The sequence below is a fragment of the Dendrobates tinctorius genome, unplaced genomic scaffold (genome assembly GCF_039654945.1).
Source record: "Dendrobates tinctorius isolate UK_male_01 unplaced genomic scaffold, ASM3965494v1 ptg000022l, whole genome shotgun sequence".
Classification (NCBI taxonomy): Eukaryota; Metazoa; Chordata; class Amphibia; order Anura; family Dendrobatidae; genus Dendrobates; species Dendrobates tinctorius.
The window spans coordinates 41,559,392-41,584,307 of NW_027361690.1; the positions used below are offsets into that span (position 1 = coordinate 41,559,392).

At 45.8% G+C, this 24,916-nt stretch overlaps 1 protein-coding gene across 2 annotated transcripts in view; it reads left to right on the plus strand.

Moving 5' to 3' along the window:
- The window catches only part of LOC141084146 (protein shisa-like-1a), an 84,374-nt gene that overhangs the window by 48,356 nt on the left and 11,102 nt on the right, over positions 1-24,916 (plus strand). For both annotated transcript variants that reach the window (XM_073568629.1, XM_073568630.1), the window contains exon 2: positions 932-1,103. In XM_073568629.1, coding sequence (XP_073424730.1) covers positions 935-1,103 — 169 coding nt within the window. In that variant the 5' untranslated portion in view covers positions 932-934. The remainder of the gene's footprint in view (positions 1-931; positions 1,104-24,916) is intronic.

Consider the following 24,916-nt stretch of genomic DNA (forward strand, 5'->3'; position numbering starts at 1 on the left):
AATTCTCAGACCAGCCCTTCTGGCACCAACAATCATGCCACGTTCAAAGGCACTCAAATCACCTTTCTTCCCCATACTGATGCTCGGTTTGAACTGCAGGAGATTGTCTTGACCATGTCTACATGCCTAAATGCACTGAGTTGCCGCCATGTGATTGGCTGATTAGAAATTAAGTCTTAACACACAGTTGGACAGGTGTATGTACCTAATAAAGTGGCCAGTGAGTGTACATATAAAGAGAAAAATCAGACAAAATGGAAATTTTGCAGTGGTTTCTTAATTTTTGCCAGAGCTGTAGATAGATATGGGATAGACAGATAGATAGATAGATAGATAGATAGATAGATAGATAGATAAAAAATCAGGCAGCACTCCAGTTCAAGGAAAAATTGTGGACTTTAATCCAGCACCAAGTGGTGCAACGTTTCGACCTCACAGCACGGTCTTTGTAAGCACCTGCTGTGAGGACAAAACGTTGCACCACTTGGTGCTGGATTAAAGTCCACAATTTTTCCTTGAACTGGAGTGCTGCCTAATTTTTTCCATTTATATTTTGCGTTGGACAACCGCATTACTCAGGAAGTATTGCACCCAAAATCTGCTCAAGTTTGTGCTGCTGTCTGTTTTTTCTAGATAGATAGATAGATAGATAGATAGATTCCCGCTCTCATACATAAACAGGTACAATACTTCCTTAAGCTGATTGTATGCTTCTCAGCGGTAGATCACTCATGTACCAGAATGAAATGTACGTTAATCCCTGAATGGTGACCTGCCAGGTAAGTAATGCTGCTGCAATAAAACGCTCGCACCCAGAAGAGTTCTAAGAGACTATTGCTTTTAAAAGAGAAACTAATTGGACTGGAACAATAAAATGTATTTGCTCGTGTGGCAAGCCTTAATGGCATTTGTTCTCTGTTTATTGTCACAGGTAATGGATGCAAAAGATAATGTTGCTTGCGGTTTCTTTGTATCTCTCTTCCCACCCCTCTGCTCTGGCAAACAATGTCCACAGCACACAGGAACTCCTGAGAAGATGAAGCGGCTGAATTCAGCTAACCTGCTTTGCCTGACTGTGCTGCTCCTCAATTATCTCTGGAAAGGTATCTGCTGATTTCTCTCCTCCTCTTTGTACGGAAACATTTTTTACAATTTGATTACACCAGAGAATCGCTGACGCCAGTTCTGCCATTATCAGATCTGATTTTGTTCCCTCATGTATTCAGATCCTTGACGTCATACGCAGCTAATGGCGAGAAATGTTATTTAACCTGCATTGTATAACTTTTGTTTAGTTATCAGACTGATACAACAAGTGACAGGCACAGGGTTGTAGCACTTAATAATTGGGGTGACTGTAGTAGAAACTCAGACTTAAAGGGAACCTGTCAGCAGGAATTCACTGTCAAGGCCATATCAGACTCACAGAACGGCTTCCTATCAAGCCCTTATTATAGCCGGTAGACACGGTAATTTTTTTTTGCGAAAAAACATAGGTCGTGGTGAGGAAGGGAGTGGGGTGTGAAGCGCCTGGTTTAAGAGGTGCACACCTTTTAATGTATCAGGTGAGGCTCTAAGTGGCGGCGCCTCCATGTGCACCTTGACACAAATCTTACTTCGGTCAATGACAGATTTGTAGTGTAAAGGAACGCCATCGCTCCTCTTGAATTTTAGGAGTGGTGAATGTTCAGCCACCGTTCCACCCTAGCTTCAACGTAAATTGCGTAAAAACAAGAAAAGTCACAAAAAGATTGCCTAGCCTCGTGTTGCGCAAACCTTTAACGAGTTTTCAAAGCTGTTCATGTCAATTTTTTTTCTGGCATAAAAGCTTTGAAAAATTGGGGCCATAAACCATATCTAAAGACTTTTCCCACTTTAAACTCTTAGGGCCCCGTCACACATAGCAACTCACCAGCGATCCCGACAACGATATCACCTTGTCAGGATCCCTGGTGAGTCGCTATGTGATCGCTGGTGAGCTGCCAAACAGGCAGCGAGATCGCGATGTGTGACGGGGGCTTTAAATTTGTTCCTACTAGGTAAGACTCTGGTGGTGAAATAATTTATTTGGCCAAAAATTCTATACTTATTTCTAACCCTTCCTCTAACAATTCATTCTTCCTAGCTAAAAAAGATACAAAACCTAATAAAATACTTTCTTTGCAATGACAGAAAGGTGAGGGTAGCTAATGATGTCCTTTTTAAAAAGAAAAGCAATGGAAGTATAGCCTTACCAAAAATCTCGGCCTACTATCAGGCTTATATGATCAGACATAGCCAATACTGGTTTATTGATAATCCCCAAGTAGCCTGGCTCGTTCTAGAAATAGCCCAAAACAATAATGTGCCTCTACGAGATTCCTTCTTTAAATATCTGTTGGAACCAAAGCAAAGAGAACATCATCATCCCATTTTTCAAGCAGTTCTGTCTGCTTGGAAGTCGCTAACGAGGTCGGGGAGGGGAGGTTCCAGGCTTAGCCAGATTAAGAATTTTCATCTGTCACTAATAGCTATAATTTACAAAATTTCAATCCCATCTATTTGGTCTGAAGTTGGAATAAACAATGTAGGCAACATTTACAATGGTGAATCATTTTACCCATACAGTGAGATTAAACGTATCTATAACCTGCCTTCTTTCCTATTTTTATTTTATACACTTTTAAAAGAAAATATACAAAAATTATCATCAAGTAGATCCCTAAACTTAGATATAGTCTCTTCCTTATTAAAAAAAACACTAATCATAAAAACAGATGGAGCCTTAAAAATATCTATAGCCACTTCAATAAAGATACTAATGAAACCAAAAATATTTATCTACGATGATGGGAATCCTACCTAAATATAGATTGTCCGATGGAAAAATGGGAATATGCTAGCAAGCACACCTACGCGTCAAATATCTCCATCCCCCTTCATGAGTCATTTTATAAGCTGATTACAAGGCGGTATTACACACCAATACATCTTTCACATATCAACGGAGATAATTCTCCTTCCTTGCTGGAGAAGATGCGGATCACCCACTAACTAATATCATATTTTTTGGACATGACCAAAAATAAAGAAACTTTGAAAGGATGCTATATTACATATCAATACTCTTACATATATCATACTCGTAGTCACGCCACAAATGGCGCTCTTCTCGTTGGGACTTGAGAGTGTTGACCCTTCCATTAAATACATCATTATCCATATCTTCCTGGTGATAAAACATTCAATAGCAATGTGGTGGAAAAAATCTCAATCACTGAAATTTTTAGACATTATAGACACAATTCAACTCCATTGAAAAAAGGTTCGCTTTGAACAATAATTTCCTCCAAAAATATCAATCAAATTGGAACTTGTGGAACGCCAAATATCTTGCGTTATAGAAAGAATCTGGCTCCTAGACTCTACTGTTTTCTTGGGTTTGTAATAAATCTTAAGTTATACTTATTAAACCTGCTACAATGTGCTTGTTACATTTAGCCACTGTGTACATATTGTTATCTCTAGGTATAACTATTTGTATCTATGTATATAGTTTGAATTCTCTGTTGTTAATACACCCTTCCCTTGATTTATCCCTCCCTTCCCTTACTTCCCCTCCCCTCTATAAAACTGTTTGAAAAGTTAATACAAATGAAAGAAAAATTGGGGCCATCGTCTAATACAGTATCACCGCACATCATATATAAAGTAGCTTGACTAGTCACAGGGGCTGCACCTCATCCAGGAACAAAGAGGTGTGAATTACGTCTGACAAGTCCCTGATCACCTTGACCCCATTGTTTGCAATGCCATTCAAGTGCATGAGTTGTCTTCTCTTTGGGCATGCGATGGGAAATTGAAACTGACAGACATACACCTTACTTCACTGTACATGGGCAAGGAAGACACAGCTTACATAGATGAATGAGACTTCAAGGACTAGGGTGGGCGGCAGAGATATTTGATGGATATTTGAGTGTGATTACTGTTAGGTCACATTCACACTTTCTGTATTTGGTCAGTATTTTACCTCAGTATTTGTGAGCCAAAACCAGGAGAGGAACAATCAGAGGAAAAGTATTATAGAAACACGCAGGGGCGGGACTACCGCAGTTGCAGAGGTCTCAGCTGCGACGGGGCCCGGAGTCCTAAGGGACCCGATCGCAGAGCTGCAGCTGCTCATTGGCTGTGTAGCTCCGTTTTTTGATTGTCTGCCAGGCTGCAAATGGCCTGACGATATGGCTGTTCTGTGGCACAGAACCTGAGATGAGGTCACAGGAGGGGAGGAGTCAGGGGTCACATGATCAGGGGCCTCGATGTATGCCGGACTCTGCTATGCTGGTTGTCATGGTGCTGGCTGGATGAGGGTAAGTTTCTGTGTGGGGTCAGGATGGGTTTACAGGGTAGATGTAGCAGAGCCATGTGTGTACAAGGTGAGTGGATCGTGTGTGTACAAGGTGAGCAGAGCTGTGTGTGTACAAGGTGAGTGGAGCCATGTGTGTACAAGGTGAGCAGAGCCGTGTGTGTACGAGGTGAACGGAGCCGTGTGTGTACGAGGTGAGCAGAGTCGTGTGTGTACGAGGTGAGCGGAGCCGTGTGTGTACGAGGTGTACGGAGCAGAGATGTACATGTATTTTGGCATTGGGGGGGCCCCATTTGAAAGTTTGCACTGTGGCCCATAACTTTGTAGTTACGCCACTGGAAACACGTCACCACTTCTGTATTTATAACCCACTCCTGGTTTTGACTTACAGATACTGAGGTAAAATACTGACCAAATACTAAACGTGTGAACGTGGCCTCAGTTTGTGCCTGGACTAGGTTCAGCCCTTGTGACCATTCAAGCTACTTTACATTTGATGCGTGGCGATGATAACATACATATTTAGCAAAGCTGCTTTCCTATAATAAGGGTGTGATAGAAAGCTTTTTTAGCATGATGATACTGTGCTGGTGGGGAATTACAAGGTTAGACTATAAGGCTACTTTCCCACGATGAGCTTTTATCTCGATTTTGACTCTGTGTGTTTTCCCTGCATCTTACAGTTCCAGCAAAGTGGATGGGATTTATAGAAAACTCATTGACCACTGTGCTTCTTATTTACGCTGTGTAAACTGACTGCATTTTTCAAAGCCGCAACATGTCAATTTCTCTTGCTGGTATGCTGAGTTTTCTGTGCAGATTTTCCCCATACATTTAAATAAAAATGCACATGCATTTTTAGTGCATTTCCTCAACAGAAAGTCATAAAAAATACATGTAATTTGCACCTAAGTATAGCAATAAAGTTGAATTAAATCAAAATACCAGGAAGTTTCAAAATCAAGGCAGCTTTATTTAAAGATTGTGACAACAGACAAAAACCACAGCGACAAAAACGCAATAAAATCGCACACAAAAATACAAGTAACCTAATTTAAATAATAGGTGCAAAAATTCTGCCACATCAAGAAATCACTGAAAGTTTATAGTGCGAACGTAGGCAAAGAAAGGCAAAAAAATGAAATAGAGCTGTTACTCACCCCCTCCCGGTGTGCAGCGCTGCCTTGCGCTGCTTCTTCGGTGATTGTGTAAAGGCTGATGCAGTAACATGATGTCGAAAGCGCTGCAGCCAGTCACTGAGCTCAGAGGCCATCCCAATGTAAATGAAGCGAGCTTCTGAGCTAAGTTATTGGCTGCAAACCTGGCAATGTGACGTCACTGGCGTAGCCTGTACACAATCAACGAAGCAGCGGCGGGAGGCAACGCTGGAACCTGAGAAGTTCACTAACAGCTCAGTCTGTTTGTTTCTCTCCCTGAGCCTCTGGAGTGATAACATTTGAAAGTGGATACCCCCTTTAAACCTGCTGACAGATTTCCTTTCAATATGTGCCAGCACTGTATGACCCTACAGGGAAGCTAAACCTGAACTAGAGCAATGGCACTAATTGCTTTAGCTTCATTTTCATATATTTTCTGTGATTTTGTAAATCTATGCCAGATTTATGTATACCTCGTCAATAAGCGAGTAACATGGCATGTCCAGGACACACACTATTATATGCCTGCGGTGATTGCTTCCTTTTAATATCATTTAATAATTAGTCTTTGCCAACTGAAGTTTTTTCCATATTAAAGATAATGAGGGTTGGGCTGATCATTATTAAGGCATAAGCATAACTGCTAATTAATGATATAATACCCTGGCCAGTGCTCTCTGCAAATTACCTGTGAACATGTTCAGATAAGGGAGATAATTCTAGTAATTGGGTCTTAAAGGCCATCGGAGCCACAACAGGTCTTGGAAGGAGATTGGACTATTTACGTTACCTGTAATTTGGGGGATAATATAAGGTAGCTTCCGGCCTTTATAAGGCCTCCTTCACATGTCCACATTTGCAGTATGTGTGGCATCCATTTTTTTTTTTCACGGATGCCACATGCACCCAGTGTCGGACTGGGTTGGCAAAGGCCCACTAATAACATTGATTGATTCTTGGGGCCCATTGTTCACCTACATGCAAAAATAACCTGACACTAGTACACAAATTAACTTTTGCTTCTATATAATATTAACTTGGCTAGCTTGATTATAGAGATGATTATACCTATTTCTGTAAATTGTGAATCAAGTGTAATAGCACTACTCATTAGTACTCCTTCACAGGGGCCTACCGGAGGATTCTCCTGTTCTCCTGTGGGCCAGTCCGAACCTGCATGTACCCATTATAACCTATGCTGCTCTATACATGTTCTTGATTTTACATGCACCGTTCATGAGTCAATATAAAACACAAGGAGACATGTCTGAGTTTTTTTCCGACAACACATATCATAAGGGTCAATACAAGTCTATGGGTCTGTGAAAAACTTGTACAGCATGCTGATTGCATCTGTGTGTCATCTGTGCGCAACATTGCAAAGTATAGGAGAAGCTTTATCATTTATGTATTTTTTTAACCATCCATGAAAAACATTGATGGTAATCACGGACACATTGATGACACACTGATGTAAAGCCCCGATGACACCGGTACGGTTTTTTCACGTACGTGTTTTATACGGACGTGTGAATGAGACCTTACAGGTTGGTGGGTCCTCCTTTGTGATCTTAGATGCCTCTACCATCATATGTATACTCTAAAGCTGGCGATACACCATCAATAGCTGTGGGAACAATACACTATGACAGACAGCTATTCCTCCTGACATACCCCCATGCACATACATGCTTCTTACAGTTCTAAAATCTCCCAAAAAATGGAAGCAAATGCAACTAGATATATAAATAGTAGCAATTTTTACTAGCAATTAATCTGACATAAAGATGTAAAAAAGGGGAGAAATGTGACCCCACCAATCCAGGCACTGGCAGACACAGACAGAAAAGGACCCCTGTGCAAGAACAATATACTGTATGGGTCCTTTGCAGACCAAGAGCTCCTAAGAATGCAAAATTGCACCTGCTTTGGAGGTAGAAATGGGCCCTCTTACCTTTTGGGCCCCTGTGCGGCCACATAGGTTGCACCACTGATATGTCCACCCCTGAATCCAGGGAACAGAACAACATAAAAATGGTGGGCACTGATCTGATTAAGGAAAGTGCCACTGACTGGGTGTGCCTTTCCTACCCTCCCCTTACCCCTGATTGGTTCGGGCATGACAGCTGCCCTTCCATGATTTAATGAAGGTGGGATTTAAGTATGGGGAGCCAATTGGGATAAAGAAGGGATTAGCACAGCCCCTTCCTATGTATATAAAATCCTGGGATTTTAGCAGCCCTTCCTCTTCCTCCGTTCACTGCGGTCCTGGAAGAGCTTTTTTAGCACTGTCTGGCAGGAAGATGGCAGACCCTCTGATGGAGGCCCTGCGAGCTCGGGTTATGCAGGAGGGTGAGCCCTGGTTTCGGACATTGGTGGAGGGGATCAGCGCTCACCTGTCCTCGGCGGTTATGCCCCCTGGCGCGGTTCCAGTGGCTGTCGCCCCGGCCGCCGCCGCTGTGGCTCAGTGTGTGCAGCCGGCGGCGGGGGGGCAGGGAGGAGGCAGGCGGTCTGAGCGCCGAACCCGCCCTCCTCTGCGTCTTCGGGAGGCCTCGCCGTTGCCTGCCGGGGTTCGTGGGCGGCGCGCGGTGAGGCGGAAGTCGCCGCCCCCTCATTTCCGGTCGGGCGCCGATGCACGTGGGGCGGCGGCGGCATTGCAGGAAGCGGCGCCGCGGTCCCCAGCAGCAGCACGCCCCAGCGCCAGCGTGCGCGCGTCAAGGACGGCGTCTACAGAGGCGGGTATAGGGAGGGAGGTGTGGGGTCAGCACAGCGCGGGGCTGCAGGTCGCAGCGGCGGGGCCCATTATGGGGAGCAGGAATAGTATCTCCTCCGCCGGGTCGGCGGAGGAGGCGAGGCATGAACAGGCCACGGTGGCTGTGGGGGGGGTACAGGGCCAAGCCACAGCTTTGCAGCAGCCGGGATCAAGCCCTGCTCAGCCGCCCTTGATTCCGCCCGTTAGTGTCACAAGGGGTAGCTTAAATACAGGGGCAACTGGGGCTTCTTATAATGCTGCCCAGTCTTCGGCGGCCCATGCCCCGAACGTTATGGATGCGGACGGGGTTACAGAGGTCCATGCAGGGGTAAGGGGTTCCCCAGGCAGGAGGGAGGACAGGCGTAAGCGCCGGAGATCCTCGTCCTCTTATTCGTCGTCCCCACAGTCGCGGCGGGAGCGTCGCACTTCTCGGAGGAATAGGAAGAGGTCCCGGCGGTCGGGGCGCAGGGAAACTTCTCGTGGTCGTCATCATCATCGGTCCTCGAGGCGTGGCTCCCCATCTTCGGTGTCGGAGGTGTCCAGCACGTCTGCGAGTCCTGAACATGGCCAGGGCCCTCCTCCTGGTCATCGGGAGTCGAGGGCACGGTCAAGGACTTTCAGCCTGGTCGAGGTGGCCGTGCCTCCCAGGGCTTCAAGTCGCAGCACTTTCAGCCAGGAGAGGTGTCCAGGAGCCGGAGTACCTCCATCGATGGGAGTCCCTCCTCCATCAGCGGACGCGGGTGAGTGTTCCCTTTTGGGACTAAAAAGTGCGGATAATGCTGTGGTTCTTTCAGCTCTGAAGGCGTTGCTTGGGCAATTGCCCTTAACATCCGATGTTGTACAAAACAAAGCAAAAGTTGATACAGCGCCAGCGGGAGTATATAAAGATACCATGTTTTGTGGGGTGAGTGCGCTTGGGTCGCACATCGACGAGGAAACTAAAACAAAAATTTGGAATAATGGTTTTATAGATATTTGGTCGCTAATTTCTGTGGATCAACATACGGTGGATAAAGAGAGGAGAACGTTTGAGAGATTTACGGATAAAGGGCGCCAGAAGGTGGCGAAAACGATGAACAATTGGTTGCAGGCTTTTGCAGTGCTGGGTTGCATTATGGGTCAGAAGCATCCGGGTCGTTGTTCGGAGCTTTTTATTTACCAAGATTTGATTTACAACTCTTATAAGGCTCATGGTGGATCGGCATGGTGGCGGTATGACGAAGAATTCCGGAGGAGATTGGCTCTCCATCCAGATATTGGTTGGGGGGTGAAAGCGACCGAGGTTTGGTTAAGGTTGATGATGACACAAAGGCCATCTCCCTTTCCATCAGCGGCTGCTGGACAAAGCGCAACAGGTTCCAGTTCAGTGGTCGTGCGAAGACCCGGTGCCTGTTGGTTGTTCAATGAAGGGCACTGCAGATTCTACGGCCTTTGTAAGTTTAAGCACGAATGTTCGGCATGTGGCGGTTCCCATCCAGCATGTAAATGTTCGCGGCCAGCAGGAAAGTTGCCTATTAAGCCGCAGCAAACTGATAGGAAGGACGCCGGTGAGCGTAGTCGAGATGGGACCGTGGTTAGACCGTTATCCTAATAAAGAAGCGGCTGGTCAGCTGCGTTTTGGTTTTTCTGAGGGTTTTTTCATCCCGTTCCGACTGCAAAAATGCAGTGGTTTCCCGGCGAATTTGAAATCAGCCCGGGAACATCCAGAGGTTCTTGTCGAGAAGATACAAAAGGAGGTTCGTCTTGGTAGGATGGCTGGCCCCTTTTCAATACCGCCGTTTTCGGAGTTTAGAGTGTCGCAGTTAGGGGTCATTCCGAAGAAGGAGCCGGGTTCGTTTCGATTGATACATCACTTATCGCATCCGAAAGGGTTTTCCGTCAATGATGGGATTTCGCCCGAAGATGCATCGGTGTCTTAAGCATCGTTTGATCGGGCGGTAACGTTGATCAGAACGGCGGGAGAAGGTGCTTGGTTGGCGAAATCGGATATTGACTCGGCGTTTCGTTTGCTGCCAGTGCACCCGGATTGTTTTCATTTGCTAGGTTGCCAAGTGGACGGCGAATTTTACTATGACATGTGTCTCCCTATGGGATGTTCTATCTCTTGTTATTATTTTGAGCTTTTTAGTTCATTTTTGGAATGGGTAGTGAGATGGGAATCGGGGAGCAGGTCCGTTACCCACTACCTGGATGATTTTCTTTTTGTTGGCCCAAAGGGCTCGGATTTGTGTAACAGGTTGCTTATGGCTTTCACGACCATGGCAGACAGATTTGGTGTGCCATTGTCCCAAGAGAAGACCATCGGCCGGAGCTAGTTTTATCGTTTTTGGGCATCGAAATTGATACGGTTGCAATGGTGTACCGTCTTCCCAGTGAGAAAGTTCAAAAATTGATGTCGCTGATTGATGGATTCATGTCTGTTAACAAGGTGACCCTTTTACAGATGCAATCGCTGTTAGGTCTCTTGGTTTTTGCCAGCAGAATCATGCCAGTGGGCAGGGTTTTTTCGCGGAGGCTATCCTTAGCTACGAAAGGTGCGTCTAGCCCCCATCACAGGGTGCGGGTTACAAAGACTATGAAGGCGGATTTGGAAGTGTGGCGTTTGTTTTTGGAAAAGTTCAATGGTCATACCTGTTTAATGTTGCCCCGCCGCATGGCTCGTGATATGGGATTACGTTTCACAGGAGATACAGAGGCTGGTTTTTTGGCGGTTTTCGAGAACAGGACGTGTAGGGAGCCGTGGCCGGAGGTTTGGCGGAGTTCGGAGTTATGTCGGGACGGGACGTTATGTGAAATTTTTGCGATTGTCGTTTCAATTGAACTTTGGGGTGAGTTACTCTGTAACCAAGAGATTCATATGCAGACTGCTGATTTGCGCGTTGCTAGATGTATCAATCATATGTCGTCCAAGTCGCAGCCGGTATTGAGCCTGCTGCGCCGGTTGGCTTTATTGAGTCTGAGATTTAATATCTGGCTTCGAGCTCAATTGGTACAAGAAAGTGATCTTTGCATGTCTAACTCTTCCATTCACCCTGATTTACAGGTGCTATCAGGTTCTTGCCCCAATGCTCTCCAGGAGGTTTTTCGATGTCCGCCGCACCTGTGGGAGTTGGTCGCGAACAGCTGATGTCGCTGGTTCGCTCGTCGGTGACTGCGTCTACGTGGCAAGCTTACGGTAAGGCGTGGAAGGAATGGTGTTTAGTGGCGGGTTCCAGGCCGGTGCAAGACTGCGGGGAGGCGAGATTGCAAGTGGTAATAGAGTACCTCTGCCATTTGAGGGATAGGGGTTTGTCGGGGACATCAGTACAGCAGCGTTTGTCGAGTATTGCCTTTCATTTTCAATTGTTAGGTTGGGGGGATGTGACGAAATCCTTTATTATTCGGCAGGCCATTAAAGGGTGGAAGAGGATTCATCCTACTAGTGAGTGTCGGCGTCCTATTTCGCTAGCCTTACTGGGCCAGCTGATAGAGATTTCGCAAAAGGTCTGTAGTTCAAAGTTCGAAGCGGCCCTCATATCCGCGGCGTTCAGTTTAGCATTTTTTGGAGCATTAAGGGTTGGGGAATTAGTTCCGCGTGGAAAATACGGTTCAGAATGTGGATTACTAGTTGGGGACGTGGTTTTCTTGGACACAGCGGTGCGGGTACGCATAAGGAAGTCCAAGACTGATACATTGGGTCGGGGTTCTTGGGTGTTGCTGAATGCCTCAAACTCCCCGACGTGCCCGGTTGGTTTGCTGACGGTATACTTGGATGTTAGATGCGGTGGTGAATTTTTCTTCACGCACGTAGATTCATCGCCATTGACGAGATACCAATTCCAGGCGGTATTCAATAAATGTTTGAAGGGGGTGGGAGTGCCGGTTCGTGATTACGGCACACATTCTTTTCGAATTGGGGCTGCTACGGAGGCTGCTAAGGAAGGTTTGCCTGATGAGGAAGTTCAGCGGATCGGGAGGTGGCGTTCAGCGTGTTTTGCTAGGTACATTCGTCCGGATTTATTGTATTAACGCTTCAATTCTTTCTGCAGATCCGGTTAGACCAACGGTATGGCTGCTGGGACACTCGTATATATTTTGGGCAGCGCAGCGAGCGGAATGTCGCCCTGGTGGGAGACATTTAGGCTTTCGAGATGTGTCCTGCATGTGGAGAGGCATCCGGGGGTTGCAATGGCCGCAAGTTCTCCCGGAAGTGGTGTCGATTTCAAGAGGAACCAGGGGTCCGACAATTTTGGTTTTGCATGCAAGGGGAAATGATTTATGTTCCTACAAAATGGCGGAGCTCCTTACAATGATGCGAGCCGACATGGAGCGATTTCATGGTTTTTTTCAAGAATTGGTTTTCGTATGGTCAGAAATTGTTCCGAGGGCAGTGTGGCAAGGAGCGAGGGATGGTATAGCCGTGGAGCGTACCAGGAGGAACATAAATGCTCGGATTTCTAAGTTCGTTCGCGAGCATTTTGGGGAAGTGGTTAGGCATAGACAGTTGGAAGGGGACAATGCTGCATTGTTGAGACCCGATGGTGTACATTTGAATGATATCGGGCTCGATATTTTTCTCTCTGGTCTCCAAGATGGCATTGAGCAGGCATTGCTGTTGATGGGTGGGGGTCGGAGTCCTGTCTGAGGTCAGGATCCTCCGTGGCGTTGGAGAAGTTATTGCACGAAGCTACGGCTTGCCGGCTGACTTGCCTGCGTCTATGGAGCGGGGCATTGAGCGGCTAGCGCGTTTTAAGAAAGCTAAGTGCCTGTTTACAAAAGGTTGTTAAATTTTATAAAAGAAGTTTAATAAAGCTGTGACCGACTTTCACCCATCATTTGTTTTCAGTGTCTAATTAATAGTGGTTAAGAGGGGCTGAGGAAATGCGTTAAGGGGTTACCTTCCCCTCCTTTTAGGTCAACACAGTCTGGTGGGCACTGATCTGATTAAGGAAAGTGCCACTGACTGGGTGTGCCTTTCCTACCCTCCCCTTACCCCTGATTGGTTCGGGCATGACAGCTGCCCTTCCATGATTTAATGAAGGTGGGATTTAAGTATGGGGAGCCAATTGGGATAAAGAAGGGATTAGCACAGCCCCTTCCTATGTATATAAAATCCTGGGATTTTAGCAGCCCTTCCTCTTCCTCCGTTCACTGCGGTCCTGGAAGTGCTTTTCCCACCCTCCCTCCCCTTTTTGTTACAAATTTGCTGATGTTATGTTATTTCGTTCTTTTATTCGTAGTTATTACAAGTCACGGCGTTGGAGAAGTTATTGCACGAAGCTACGGCTTGCCGGCTGACTTGCCTGCGTCTATGGAGCGGGGCATTGAGCGGCTAGCGCGTTTTAAGAAAGCTAAGTGCCTGTTTACAAAAGGTTGTTAAATTTTATAAAAGAAGTTTAATAAAGCTGTGACCGACTTTCACCCATCATTTGTTTTCAGTGTCTAATTAATAGTGGTTAAGAGGGGCTGAGGAAATGCGTTAAGGGGTTACCTTCCCCTCCTTTTAGGTCAACACAGTCTACTCCCTCAAGAAGCTAACGCGAAACGTGCATTGGGGTACCTCTCCTCACTTAGAGTTATCATTGTGAACTCTGCTGTGATTGCCCCTATTACTGGCATATAATGTACAGTACCCCTTAAAGGACTTTACTGTGTACTCTATTGTACCTTTTTCATACCACATTAGGGCTTGATTATGAGATGAAGTTTTGAGTCTTAGGGCTCATACTCACATGCAAGAAACTCAGACTAGTCTCACACGTCAATACCCGGCACTGCCGCCGATACTTGGATCAGAGCGTTCAGCTGCATAGAAATACATGCAGCTGAATGCTCCGATATGAGTGCCGGCGGCAGTGCCGGGTATTGACGTGCGAGACTGGTCTGTGTTTCTCGCATGTGTGTATGAGCCCTTACATGCTCCACAGGGATTCTGTATGTATTTTTATGTTGTTCTGTTCTCTGGATTGATGGGGTCTCTTTGTCACATTTTCTCCCCTTTTTAAACTTTTTATGTCAGATTTACCCCTTAACGACCTAAGGTAATTTTGTTTATTCGTTTTTGATTTTTGCTCCCCTTCTTCCCAGAGCCATAACTTTTTTTATTTTTCGGTCAAAATGGCCATGTGAGGGCTTTTTTTTTGCGAGACGAGTTGTACTTTTGAACAACACCGTTGGTTTTAACATATTATGTACCAGAAAAAGGGGGAAAAAAGTCCAAGTGCGGTGAAATTGCAAAAAAAAGTGCAATCCGGCAGTTTGTTTTTTTTTTAACATGTTCACTAAATGCCAAAGCTGACCTGCAATTATGATTCTCCAGGTCATTACGAGTTCATACACACTAAACACATCTAGTTTCTTTTTTATCTAAGTGGTAAACAAAATTCCTAAGTTTGTTAAAAAAAAATTGTGCCATTTTCCGATACCAGTAGCGTCTCCATTTTTTGTGATCTCTGGTTGGGTGAGGGCTTATTTTTCGTGCGCCAAGCTGATGTTTTTAATTATATCATTTTGGTGCAGATACGATCTTTTGATCACCTGTTATTGCATTTTAATGCAATGTTGCAGTGACTAAAAAAACATAGTTCTGGCGTTTTGACTTTTTTTTCGTTACACCATTTAGCGATCAGGAAAATTCTTTTTTATATTGATAGATCAGGCGATTCTGAATGCGGTGATACCAAATATGTGTATATTTGATTTTTTTTTATTGTTTTATTTTGAATGGGGCAAAAGGGGGGTGATTTGAACTTTTATTTTTTTTAATATTTTCAAAAACATTTTTTTTTACTTTTTGTATGCTTCAATAGCCTCCATGGGGAGACTAGAAGCTGCCATAGCTTGATCGCCTCTGCTACATACAGGCGATGATCAGATCACCTGAATGTAGCAGAATTACTCACATGCTATGAGTGCCGACCACCAGGCAGCGTTCATAGCAATCCGGCAATGACAACTATAGAGGTCTACTGGAGACCTCTCGTTGTCATGCCAACCCATTGGTGACCCGTGATCATGTGACACGGTCACCAATTGGCCGGTTTAGTGACGCGCTTCCCGTAAACGTGGGTTAAATGCCACTGTCAATTTCTTACACCAAACAGTGGAAGTCCGACATCAGCATACTATTACACCCGATGTCGGAAAGGGGTTAATTGCTAATAAAGATTACTACTATTTATGTAGCTAGTTGCATTTGCTTCTCTTTTTGGGGGATTTCCTATATTTTTTGGAACCACCTTAATTATTTGGCTGTCCCCCTTTTTGGTATTCTTACATTTCTATCAAAGTGGATGGGACCTATAGAAATCGCATAAACAGTTTTTTTTATGCAGTGGAAATACACAACATGTCAATTTCTTTTGTGGGTATGTTGAGTTTTATGAGTGGATTTTTCCCATAGACTAGCATTAGATGCGGAAAATCTGCAGGTAAAAAACGCACGTCAACCACACATGAGTGCATATAAAGTATTGTCATAGCCAAATACCAGGAAGTATTAAAAACAAAGCAGCCTTATTTTCACCATGACACACCTAAAGGAGACAAAAACCGCAACGATAAAACACAATAAAAAGGCAAGTAACATAATTTAGCCAGTAGGTGCAGAAATGCTGCAGAAAATCTGCAACATCAAAACTTACCAAATGCTCATGGTAGAAATGTGGCCTAAGGGTACCGTTACACTTAGCGATGCACCAGCGATCCCGACAACGATATGGATCACTGGTGCATCGCTAAGTGGTCGCTAGTGAGCTGCCACACAGGCAGATCTCACCAGCGACATCGCTGGGGTCAGGGGTCGCTACTTACCTGTCAGATGCGGCGATCCTGACGTCCTCCCGTCCACGTCCACGCGTCGCTCGTCGGCGCCACAGGAAGCCCAGCAGGAAGCTGACGACGAGAAATGGTCCAGGACGTTATTGCGTGACCAGCGATGAGCAGCGGGGGAGCCGGTCGGAGGTAAGTATCAGACATAGCGATATCACTAGCAATATCGTTGCTACGTCACAAAATCGGTGACGTTACAACGATATTGCTAGCGATATCGCTATGTGTAACGGGGGGGCTTTAGTGTTCTTCAATGTGATTTGTCTTTATCCTTACGTTACTGCCTGTACTGGCTTTTCTGCTGTCATCTTTGTAAGTTACTGTAATCATAAAACATCTTCTCCAATCTGTTACCATGTTCTTTTTATTAATTAACTACAAATTGGAGTAAACAGAAACCACTAAACAAAGGAATAAATAAAATTACCTTTTACTAGCTGAATGTTTAAGAACTATAAAAACCAATAAAGGTATACAATAAAGTTCCAATAAACTCCAATGCAAACATATAAATGATATTGGCAAGCAGCCTATAGACCAGTTCCCTATAGGAGCACTTAGAATAGCGCAGACTGCAACGCCCATGCGCCACATTACTCGGCACCTGGGATAAAACGCGCATCGGGGCAGCTATATTGGTGCTTGCCAATATCACTTATATGTTTTGCATTGCCTTATTAGACCTTTATTGTATTCCTTGATTGGTGATAAATGTTTAAACATTCAGCTAATAAAAGGTAATTTTATTTATTCCTTTGTTTGGTGGTTTCTGTTTACTCCATTTTTTTTGCCTTGCTCTTTAGGTCCTATTAAAGTGATGGGAGTACTCCACTATTTATTTGGTATATTTACTTAGGAGGGACCATGTACCATTTCTCCCCAGTCTGGATTGATAATGTGTTTTTTGAACTTTTTTGTACTGATATGGATACAATAGAAGTGGATGTAATATATACAGAGTGGTTATAGAAACATACCCAAAGCCACATGTGATAAAACTTATTCTGCTCTAAACAAGGCCAACATTTTACATTAAATTGCATACGATTCCTTAATAGCAATGATTGGGGTTTAACAACGGGATTGCATTCATTTCAGATTAATTTCCACTCCAAAAGCAGTGATTATTGTAAACTGAGAACAGTCACTACAGATCATTTATTGTAGTAATTATCTCCAGATGAGATCCAAATGAGCCTGATTGTCCTAAGATTGTTGGCACGTAAACCCTTCCTAGTGATGGTGGATATTGACAAGCCTCTATGGAGTGTCTCGGATATTTCCGTAATGGTGACTAAGTAGTATAAATATACCAATATTACTTATTGTTTCTTTATATCTGTTCTAATGATTTTCACTTTCGAGATGGCACTGGAATTCTGCATGTATTTTATATTCAGCTTATAAATGAGAATATCATTTTCTACTTTCCACCATGCAGTTTTGGTGTGCCAGTCACATTCATTTAAAGATGATGAGAAAAATGCCCTACTCTTGATCTCAAATTAGCTTAAATTTAATACTTGAGAAGAACAAAGCGGTAATTGTGATATTCATGAGGCTATCTGTGGAGCATGGTTCAGGCATGGGGATTTTGTACATGGTGACGCTGAGTTGGAGGAACTGCTGCAGGTCAGTGGGATACGATAGGGATTAAGGGCCACACGTAATAACAGCAAACCTGTAATTATTAGGAATAGGTCACCTGCAATGATAATGGATGGGTAATGTGTGCTTCAGCATCTCTTACATGTATCTGTATTGGGTGCTATATGGATCTGTTGGTCTCATTTCAATGCTCAGCAATTGGAGTCTTCTATTAGCTGGATGGAAATTTACATCAGAGACTCATTTCTTCTTGAAAACAATCTAAGCACAAACATTTCATTTTTACTTTACATATGTGTGTGGTTGCAATGTACATTATTGTGGAGACACCGGGTCAGTGGATGCTCTTCTCTGCTGGCCTGGCTGTCTGGCCTGGCTGTCTTTAGGGCTCATACCACTGCTCTCTCTTTCTGTGGGCAGAACACTAATAGAGTGGCAATGAGTTATTGAACCACCAACAGGCAATAACATATAGAACAGTCCCAGCAAATACCCAAGATGGTGTAGTCTCACCCTTCCACTGCTTCCAGGGCCCACTACCCCCACCAGTGGCACCACACTTTTGGTGGGCCCCTCGCAGAGAGATGGTAAAGACAAGCTTAGGAAGCTAGCTGAGAGCAGTGAGGTAAGTGGCCAGGTGACCTGATTGTCCTAACCTGGATGCTTCGTCTCTGATGGTTCAGTGATGGTCAATGAAGCCGTCCTGTGTTCTTCCAGCAGGGGCCGTGGTCCCTAAGCTGACATCCTGTAGAGTCTCTGGATCTCTGAGCTATCTAGATGATTGGATGTATACCTGTATATGGAGATGTCTGTTACAGAGGCACATATATCCTCTTTTTATAGTTAACAACTGTTCTTCAAGCCAGCATCCAGAGGTAAAGGGGAAGAATGGCGACGAGATCAACTTGCATTGTTTGATAATATAATCGATTTGCATAGTTTTTACTCCTCTGTTCTGCAAGTCAACAAGCTAGCTGACCTGGACAATGTGTAATCAACATATCAGCAAACATCATTGCTCAGTTATGCTGCGTCTCCATTATCCAGGATAACAGCACAATATGTTACAAGGAACATCAACTTACAAGTCAATATTACAGGTTTATACGAACAAAAGTATGTTTTTCTTCACCAATAGAAAGAAACACATACATTCAAAAGTCAACATATAGATAACAGTCTATTCCTCCTGCCTTACTGGCTTATTCCCCCTGACGAAGGCGGATTACCCAAATGCGCGTCGGGGTGGACGCCATCCAGGAGAGTGTGCATTCTCTGCCATTGTAAGTACATTCATTACAACTAGTGTTATTCACTAATATAATGGGTTACTCTTTTTGCACACCACCAACTGATGTACTTACTATGCAGTACAGTGATTATATGTACTTACCGTATACAAGGACAGGGATGGGGAGACCTGCATATGTAAGAAGAAGGACCGGACCGCAGGTACCTGTTCTGTGCCGGGTCCGGAACTGTCGGGGCTGTCACCTCTGTTGTCCAGGGGAATGTCTAATGGACCGGACCGTTCTGGGTATCCGGGTGTGACTAGAGTCTTTCAGCTTGAGTGTGCGCAGAAGTGGTCAAACTTGGCGGGAAGAGACTGCGCTCAGCGAGCAGAAGTGTTGTGATTAGGTAACCGAGGAGGAAAACAGGAGAATAGGCGAGGCAACCAGATAACCAGAGAGGTTGGTAACTTAGCGGATTACAGACCCCTAAACTGACAACACAACTAGAATTAGCCGTGGGACGTACCTACGATGCCCTAGATGCCTCGGCACAGCCAAAGAATTAACTAAGTCTAAAGAGAGAAAGGGGAAAGCTAAACTGCCCCGGAGTAGACCCCCAAAGGAATAGCTAGCCCCCGAACATATATTGCCGGTGAGACAAGATGAGGCACAAACACAGGCAGAAAATAGAGTAAGCAAATGATGGGGCCGAAACTGTCCAGATAGAATGGGACAGGAAAGGATACTGTCTGTAATCACGCAAAAAACCCTAAGAAAAATTCCAACATGTCTGATATGCAAAAATACTGAGGCCACACGACCTCTCCCCCACTAAATCAGAACTCTGGTGTAACTGGACGCAAACAAAAGATACTGATATAACAGGGAATTAGAAATACTGTGCAAAGACTGACATAAGCTGTGGCAAATGAAACAGAGTCCAGCACAGGTCCCAGCAGGGAACCAGTCTGGACTCACTCCAGCAAGGCAGAAATCAGAGAAAATAAAAAAATGGATCAAAGGCAAAAAGATTCAAGCAGACAAATAACTTATCTGAAAGGTGCAGCAAGAAGCAGGAGGCAAGCAGACTTCCAAAATGCTCAGGAAGAAAACCAAATCACCGGCAAGAGCTGAGGGAAGGTTGCTCACTTAAATCACTCCAGTCTGTAACACCTGGCCTCCAATCATCCTGCTCAGGTGATTGACTTCTGTCAGCCAGACCAGCTCCATTACCAGCAGCAAGCACCAGAGGGAGCCCAAACTCAGAAGCCAGGTCAAAAGTGTTCACAACACAGAAGTGTGCGCTACGTCCCTGGAACATCGTTGCAGCGCAGGCCTGCACCCGAGTTCCCCCCGTCGCCGACAGCCGAGGACGTAAGGAGAGACGTACGGTGTGTCCGTCGGCAACCACGAACCAAGGTGCCCAGCGCTTCAGGTCTGCCAGTAACGCGCGTGTGCTGCCATAGAGAGACAGGGTGCAAGAACGTTATCTGCGCCCCGACCCCCCGGTGTATATCTGCTGGGCCACGTTGGGCTCAGGCAGAGATGCAGCTTGCTCCCTCTCAGCTACATCAGTAAATGGACTAGGGGCCCAGTGGAAGGTACCGGACACCGACCCCTGCCGCCAGAAGACAGATCATCCTTACCGTTTTGTCCACATCAGACAAACACCAGGCCAGCCGTCATTGGCGCCATCGTCTACACTGAAACTTCTCCAGCCTGCGAGGCGACTGACAGGCTAAGTGGATTCAACCAGAACTACTATCACAATATCCTTTGTTGTTTTTCATTGACTTTGCATATTCATTTCCCGCATACAAATTGCCTTTCACTCCCCCATTTAACTGTTTTCCTCCCTGCGTGGAGTATCCCTGTGTCAAGTAAAACCATTAACCCTTGCTGTATCTTCTGCCCTTTACTGCATCCCACAACCTGCTCACACATACAAGGACAGGGATGGGAAGACCTGCATACAAGGACTGGGATGAGGATCCATGCATATGTGAGGGGAGGCCAGGACTGTAGTAGTCGTGATCAGATACACTGAAGCATCTGTGTCCCGACCTTCCCTCACAGAAAACTGTATTCCTCTTCTCATTGTACCTGTATCTCCAGGTTCAGGCCCCCCACTTCCCAGGCGGCGGCGGTCCCTCTTTCTGGCGACCCTCAGTAATGGAGACACAGTCCAGGATAAATTGAACATTCTCTTTACTTAATACTTTACACATTACATCCACAGTTGGCTGATCATGAAATTCATCTGTCTCCTCATCTTTCCCTGCTTTGCTGTCGCTTCTGTGTGGCACACTTCCGGACTGGACCATCCTAGACTGCTCCCCAGTTCCTTCCTGGCCTAACCTCGCCATGATGACAATTCCTTCTACCTGTTTCACCCCAGACTCGAAATCATCAGTCACCCGGGCTGATTACCTCTGGTAAAGCATCCGGCCCATCTGTACCGTTCTTGTCGAAGCTCCAACTTCCTTCAGCTCCTCACTCCAACCGACTCCTGCCCTAAAGGCGTCCGCTCAGGCTATGAATCGCCACATCTTTCTGCTCCTGTACTGGCCCACTGCTATGATGCCCAGTGGCCGTGGATAACGTGGGCTGCAGCTATTAAACGTTGCGTGGCTGCCGAGCCATCCTGGGCCTCTAGCCCATTGTTATGATGAGTCGCCGAAGGAGGAAAAAACAAAATACCAGCTAAGTCCAGAAAAACCAGAGAGGTTGGCAGCTATCGGATTGCAGACCCCTGAACCTATCCACAACAACTAGCAGTAGCCGTGGGGGGGTTCCTATGGTGCCCCAGACCCCTTGATCACAGCCGGAGAACTATATAGCCTAAAGACAGAAAGGTGAAAAACTAAACTGCCCCAGAGCAGACCCCAAAGCAATAGGCAGCCCCCAACATATAATGACGGTGAAGCAAGATGAAAACACTAACACAGATAGAAAGATAGGTTGAGCAAATGATGGGGCCCAAGCTAACTACATAGGACAGGATAGGAAAGCTGCTGTCTGCCATCCGCAAAAACCCTATAAAAATGAGCCAACCGACTGATAGAAAAAACAGGCCCTGAAGTTGCTAGGCTTCAAAAGACTATATCAGCACTCAGGTATATTCTGAAGACAGAGCAAAAGATCAGAGACAAAAATGGAATTCAGCTCACCCCCGACCGGGGATGGCAGAACTCCCAAAAAACAAGGCAAAACAAATACAAACTGAAGAGTACAAAGCAGAGCAGAAAAACTTAGCTTTGAGATGCAGGAATCAGACTGGTCTCCAAGAATCCAGCAGGAAAATCACCAGCCAGGAAGAAGGGGGTCGGCAGCCTTATATCCAGTCCTCAATTCCTGCCACCCAGTCATCATCTAGCTGCCCATGTGTCTGATAATCAGCCTCACTACCTTCCTTCACCAGAGGAGGGAGTTCATCAGACCTCAATAGTGAAGGGAAAAATGAACTCACAACAGCCCATGTTGACACTTCATGCACCCTGGCCCCGTCTAACTAAACTTCGTTTCTTCTCTATCCTTAACTCCCAGCAGCCCCTCCTTCACTTAACCCTCTATACACTAACTATAACCTATTCTATCCGTACACACTAGTATGCCCCCATCTAGTGGCCCACAAAGAAACTACACTTACCCTTATCTATGAGAACTATAATACTAAGGTGCTCCCCTCTAATATCCAAAGGGTGCACTTCAATTTCCCTAAACTGTGCAGGAGCCATAATAAACATTACTACCTTATACTGTATTACATTAATGGAGCACAACATAATATACATACTGTAGTGCTACAGAGAATGGTAACACATGTTTGAATGTGGCAGTACCATAAATGTGAGCTGTAATACATATTGTTATGTAGCAGTACTACAAATATTAATATAGACTTTACTCACATTAGCACACTGAGAACAATTAAAGGAATGGGAGCAAGGCAGTAATTCTATTTCACCCCCTTACAAATACAAGGACAGGGATGGAGAGCCATGCATACAAGGACAGGGATGAGGATCCATGCATATGTAAGGGGGACGAAGAGGCAGCGGGTAACTGACTGCCGGGTCCTGAACTTGAGAGGCTGCATCCACTGTTACCAAGGAAGAAGCCTGAGTGAGACGGACCTCGACCTATGGCCTGAGGGAAGCGCTGAGGAGAGAAGGAATTTTCTGCTGTCCCAGGAGGATGGGGAGAGATAGAGGAAAGCGCGTGCAGCAGAAGAGATATATGAGGAGAAAGCACGCGCTGCAAGGGGTTGTGGCACGCTCTGTTTCCCCTGTCTCCAGCATAGAGTACCGACGCTGCGACGGGCCGCATAGGGAGGGCCCCCATCGTCTGCACATAGAGCATAGCCATGCAGTCAGAGCAGAGACAAGCGTGCCCAGAAGCAATCCAGAGACAGGGACTGCTGCAGAGAGTGCAGAGCCAGGTGTGCCTAGCAGCCAGGGAGAGAAGTGCTCCGTCCGGGGAGCACCAACATTGTGCAGGTCAGGGTTCGGCATCCGCTGCCACCAACAGCGGGGACCAGAGAGGGAGCGGAACGTGCAGGGTGTGCTGGTGACTACCAGAAAGCAAGGTGCAGAACGTTCTGTGTCCGTAAGTACAACACACGTGCCCCATAAGAGTGACCAGGGACAGGACAGACACTTGCACCCTGACCATGCCAGCAAACATTTGCCGAGCCACGATGGGCTCGTACAGGATTGTGACCCGTATTAACATTAGCCACTTTGGACTCGCTTGACAGAGACTGTGAGGAGAGTTGTGCAGGAGTCACGTCGGGTTTAGACAGTACCGTGGTCCATACTCTTGTAGGCCACTGCAGTATATGGACTAGGGACAGTGGGAGGTACCGGAGACCGGCCACTGCCGCCAGAAGATGGACCATCGTGCTACAGTGCTTTCCTTGAAAGGACACCGCATTAGCTGTTGTCGGCGCTATTGAGTCCGCAGCAGGAGCTGCAGTTTAAGGACTACCTGACACAAATGCTAACGAACTGCCTTTATCCGAAACGTTGTTCTCCACTTCACCATATCCTTTGCCTTTTATTCTGTTTAATCCACTGTTTAGCTCTTTAACTCCCTGTGTGGAATATTCTCTTGTAAATAAACCGGTTAACCCTTTTTCTGCCTCCTGTCCGTCACTGCATCCCGCGTTCCTGCTAGAACCTTACACATACAAGGACAGGGATGGGGAGCCATGCATATGTAGTACGTGTGCCAACTGGGGGTGGTCTTTTTTTGCCGCGAACAGACAGGAGACATGCGTTCAAACAGGTTCCTCTTTATTGGCCATCCTCTCGACGACCACAGCAACACAACAGCTTCTACGCACAGACCAAGGTACCTTTCACCTCCTGCTTTCCCTTAAAGCGACGTCCCTCAAGGTTCTTTCACTGTGGCTGCCTTAGGCCCACTACCACAGCACTCTCCCTGGCTGAGTCCATCCATCCTGTACCCTGGGCATCCTCTGTCCTGCGGCTATCCTGTCAGGGCCACCCCCGACTGTCTCTCCTTCCAGTCCCTTCCGGAGCTCTTCCTTCAGTCTCTTCCTGCGCTGAACTCCTCCTCATGGACTGGCATCACTGGGGCTCTCTCTCCCTTTTTATTCCCCTGCCTGGGAATTCCCCTCTTTAGCCCCGTAACTCCAGCCACCATGACTATGCGGTTTCTTAAGCATTAGCTGCTGTTAAGACCTTTCCCTGCTTTCTTTTGTCTTTCTCTAGTGGCCAAACCTCAGTACTGCACCGTCTCCTTCTCGTGCTATTCTTTGTCTCCCCCTAGTGGCCAAAACCAGGTCCTGCACCATCTCTTCCTAATTCTAGCTGTTTCCCCATACATATACACCAGTTCCCTTCAAGTATATTTACTGCATATCTTACATTTACTGTTCCTCTTCAAACAGGTCCATAGGTTAGTCCACTTCCCCACACATACAAGGACAGGGATGAGGGGATAATGCATACCCAGGTTTTACTTGAGTCAATAAGTTTTCCCAGTT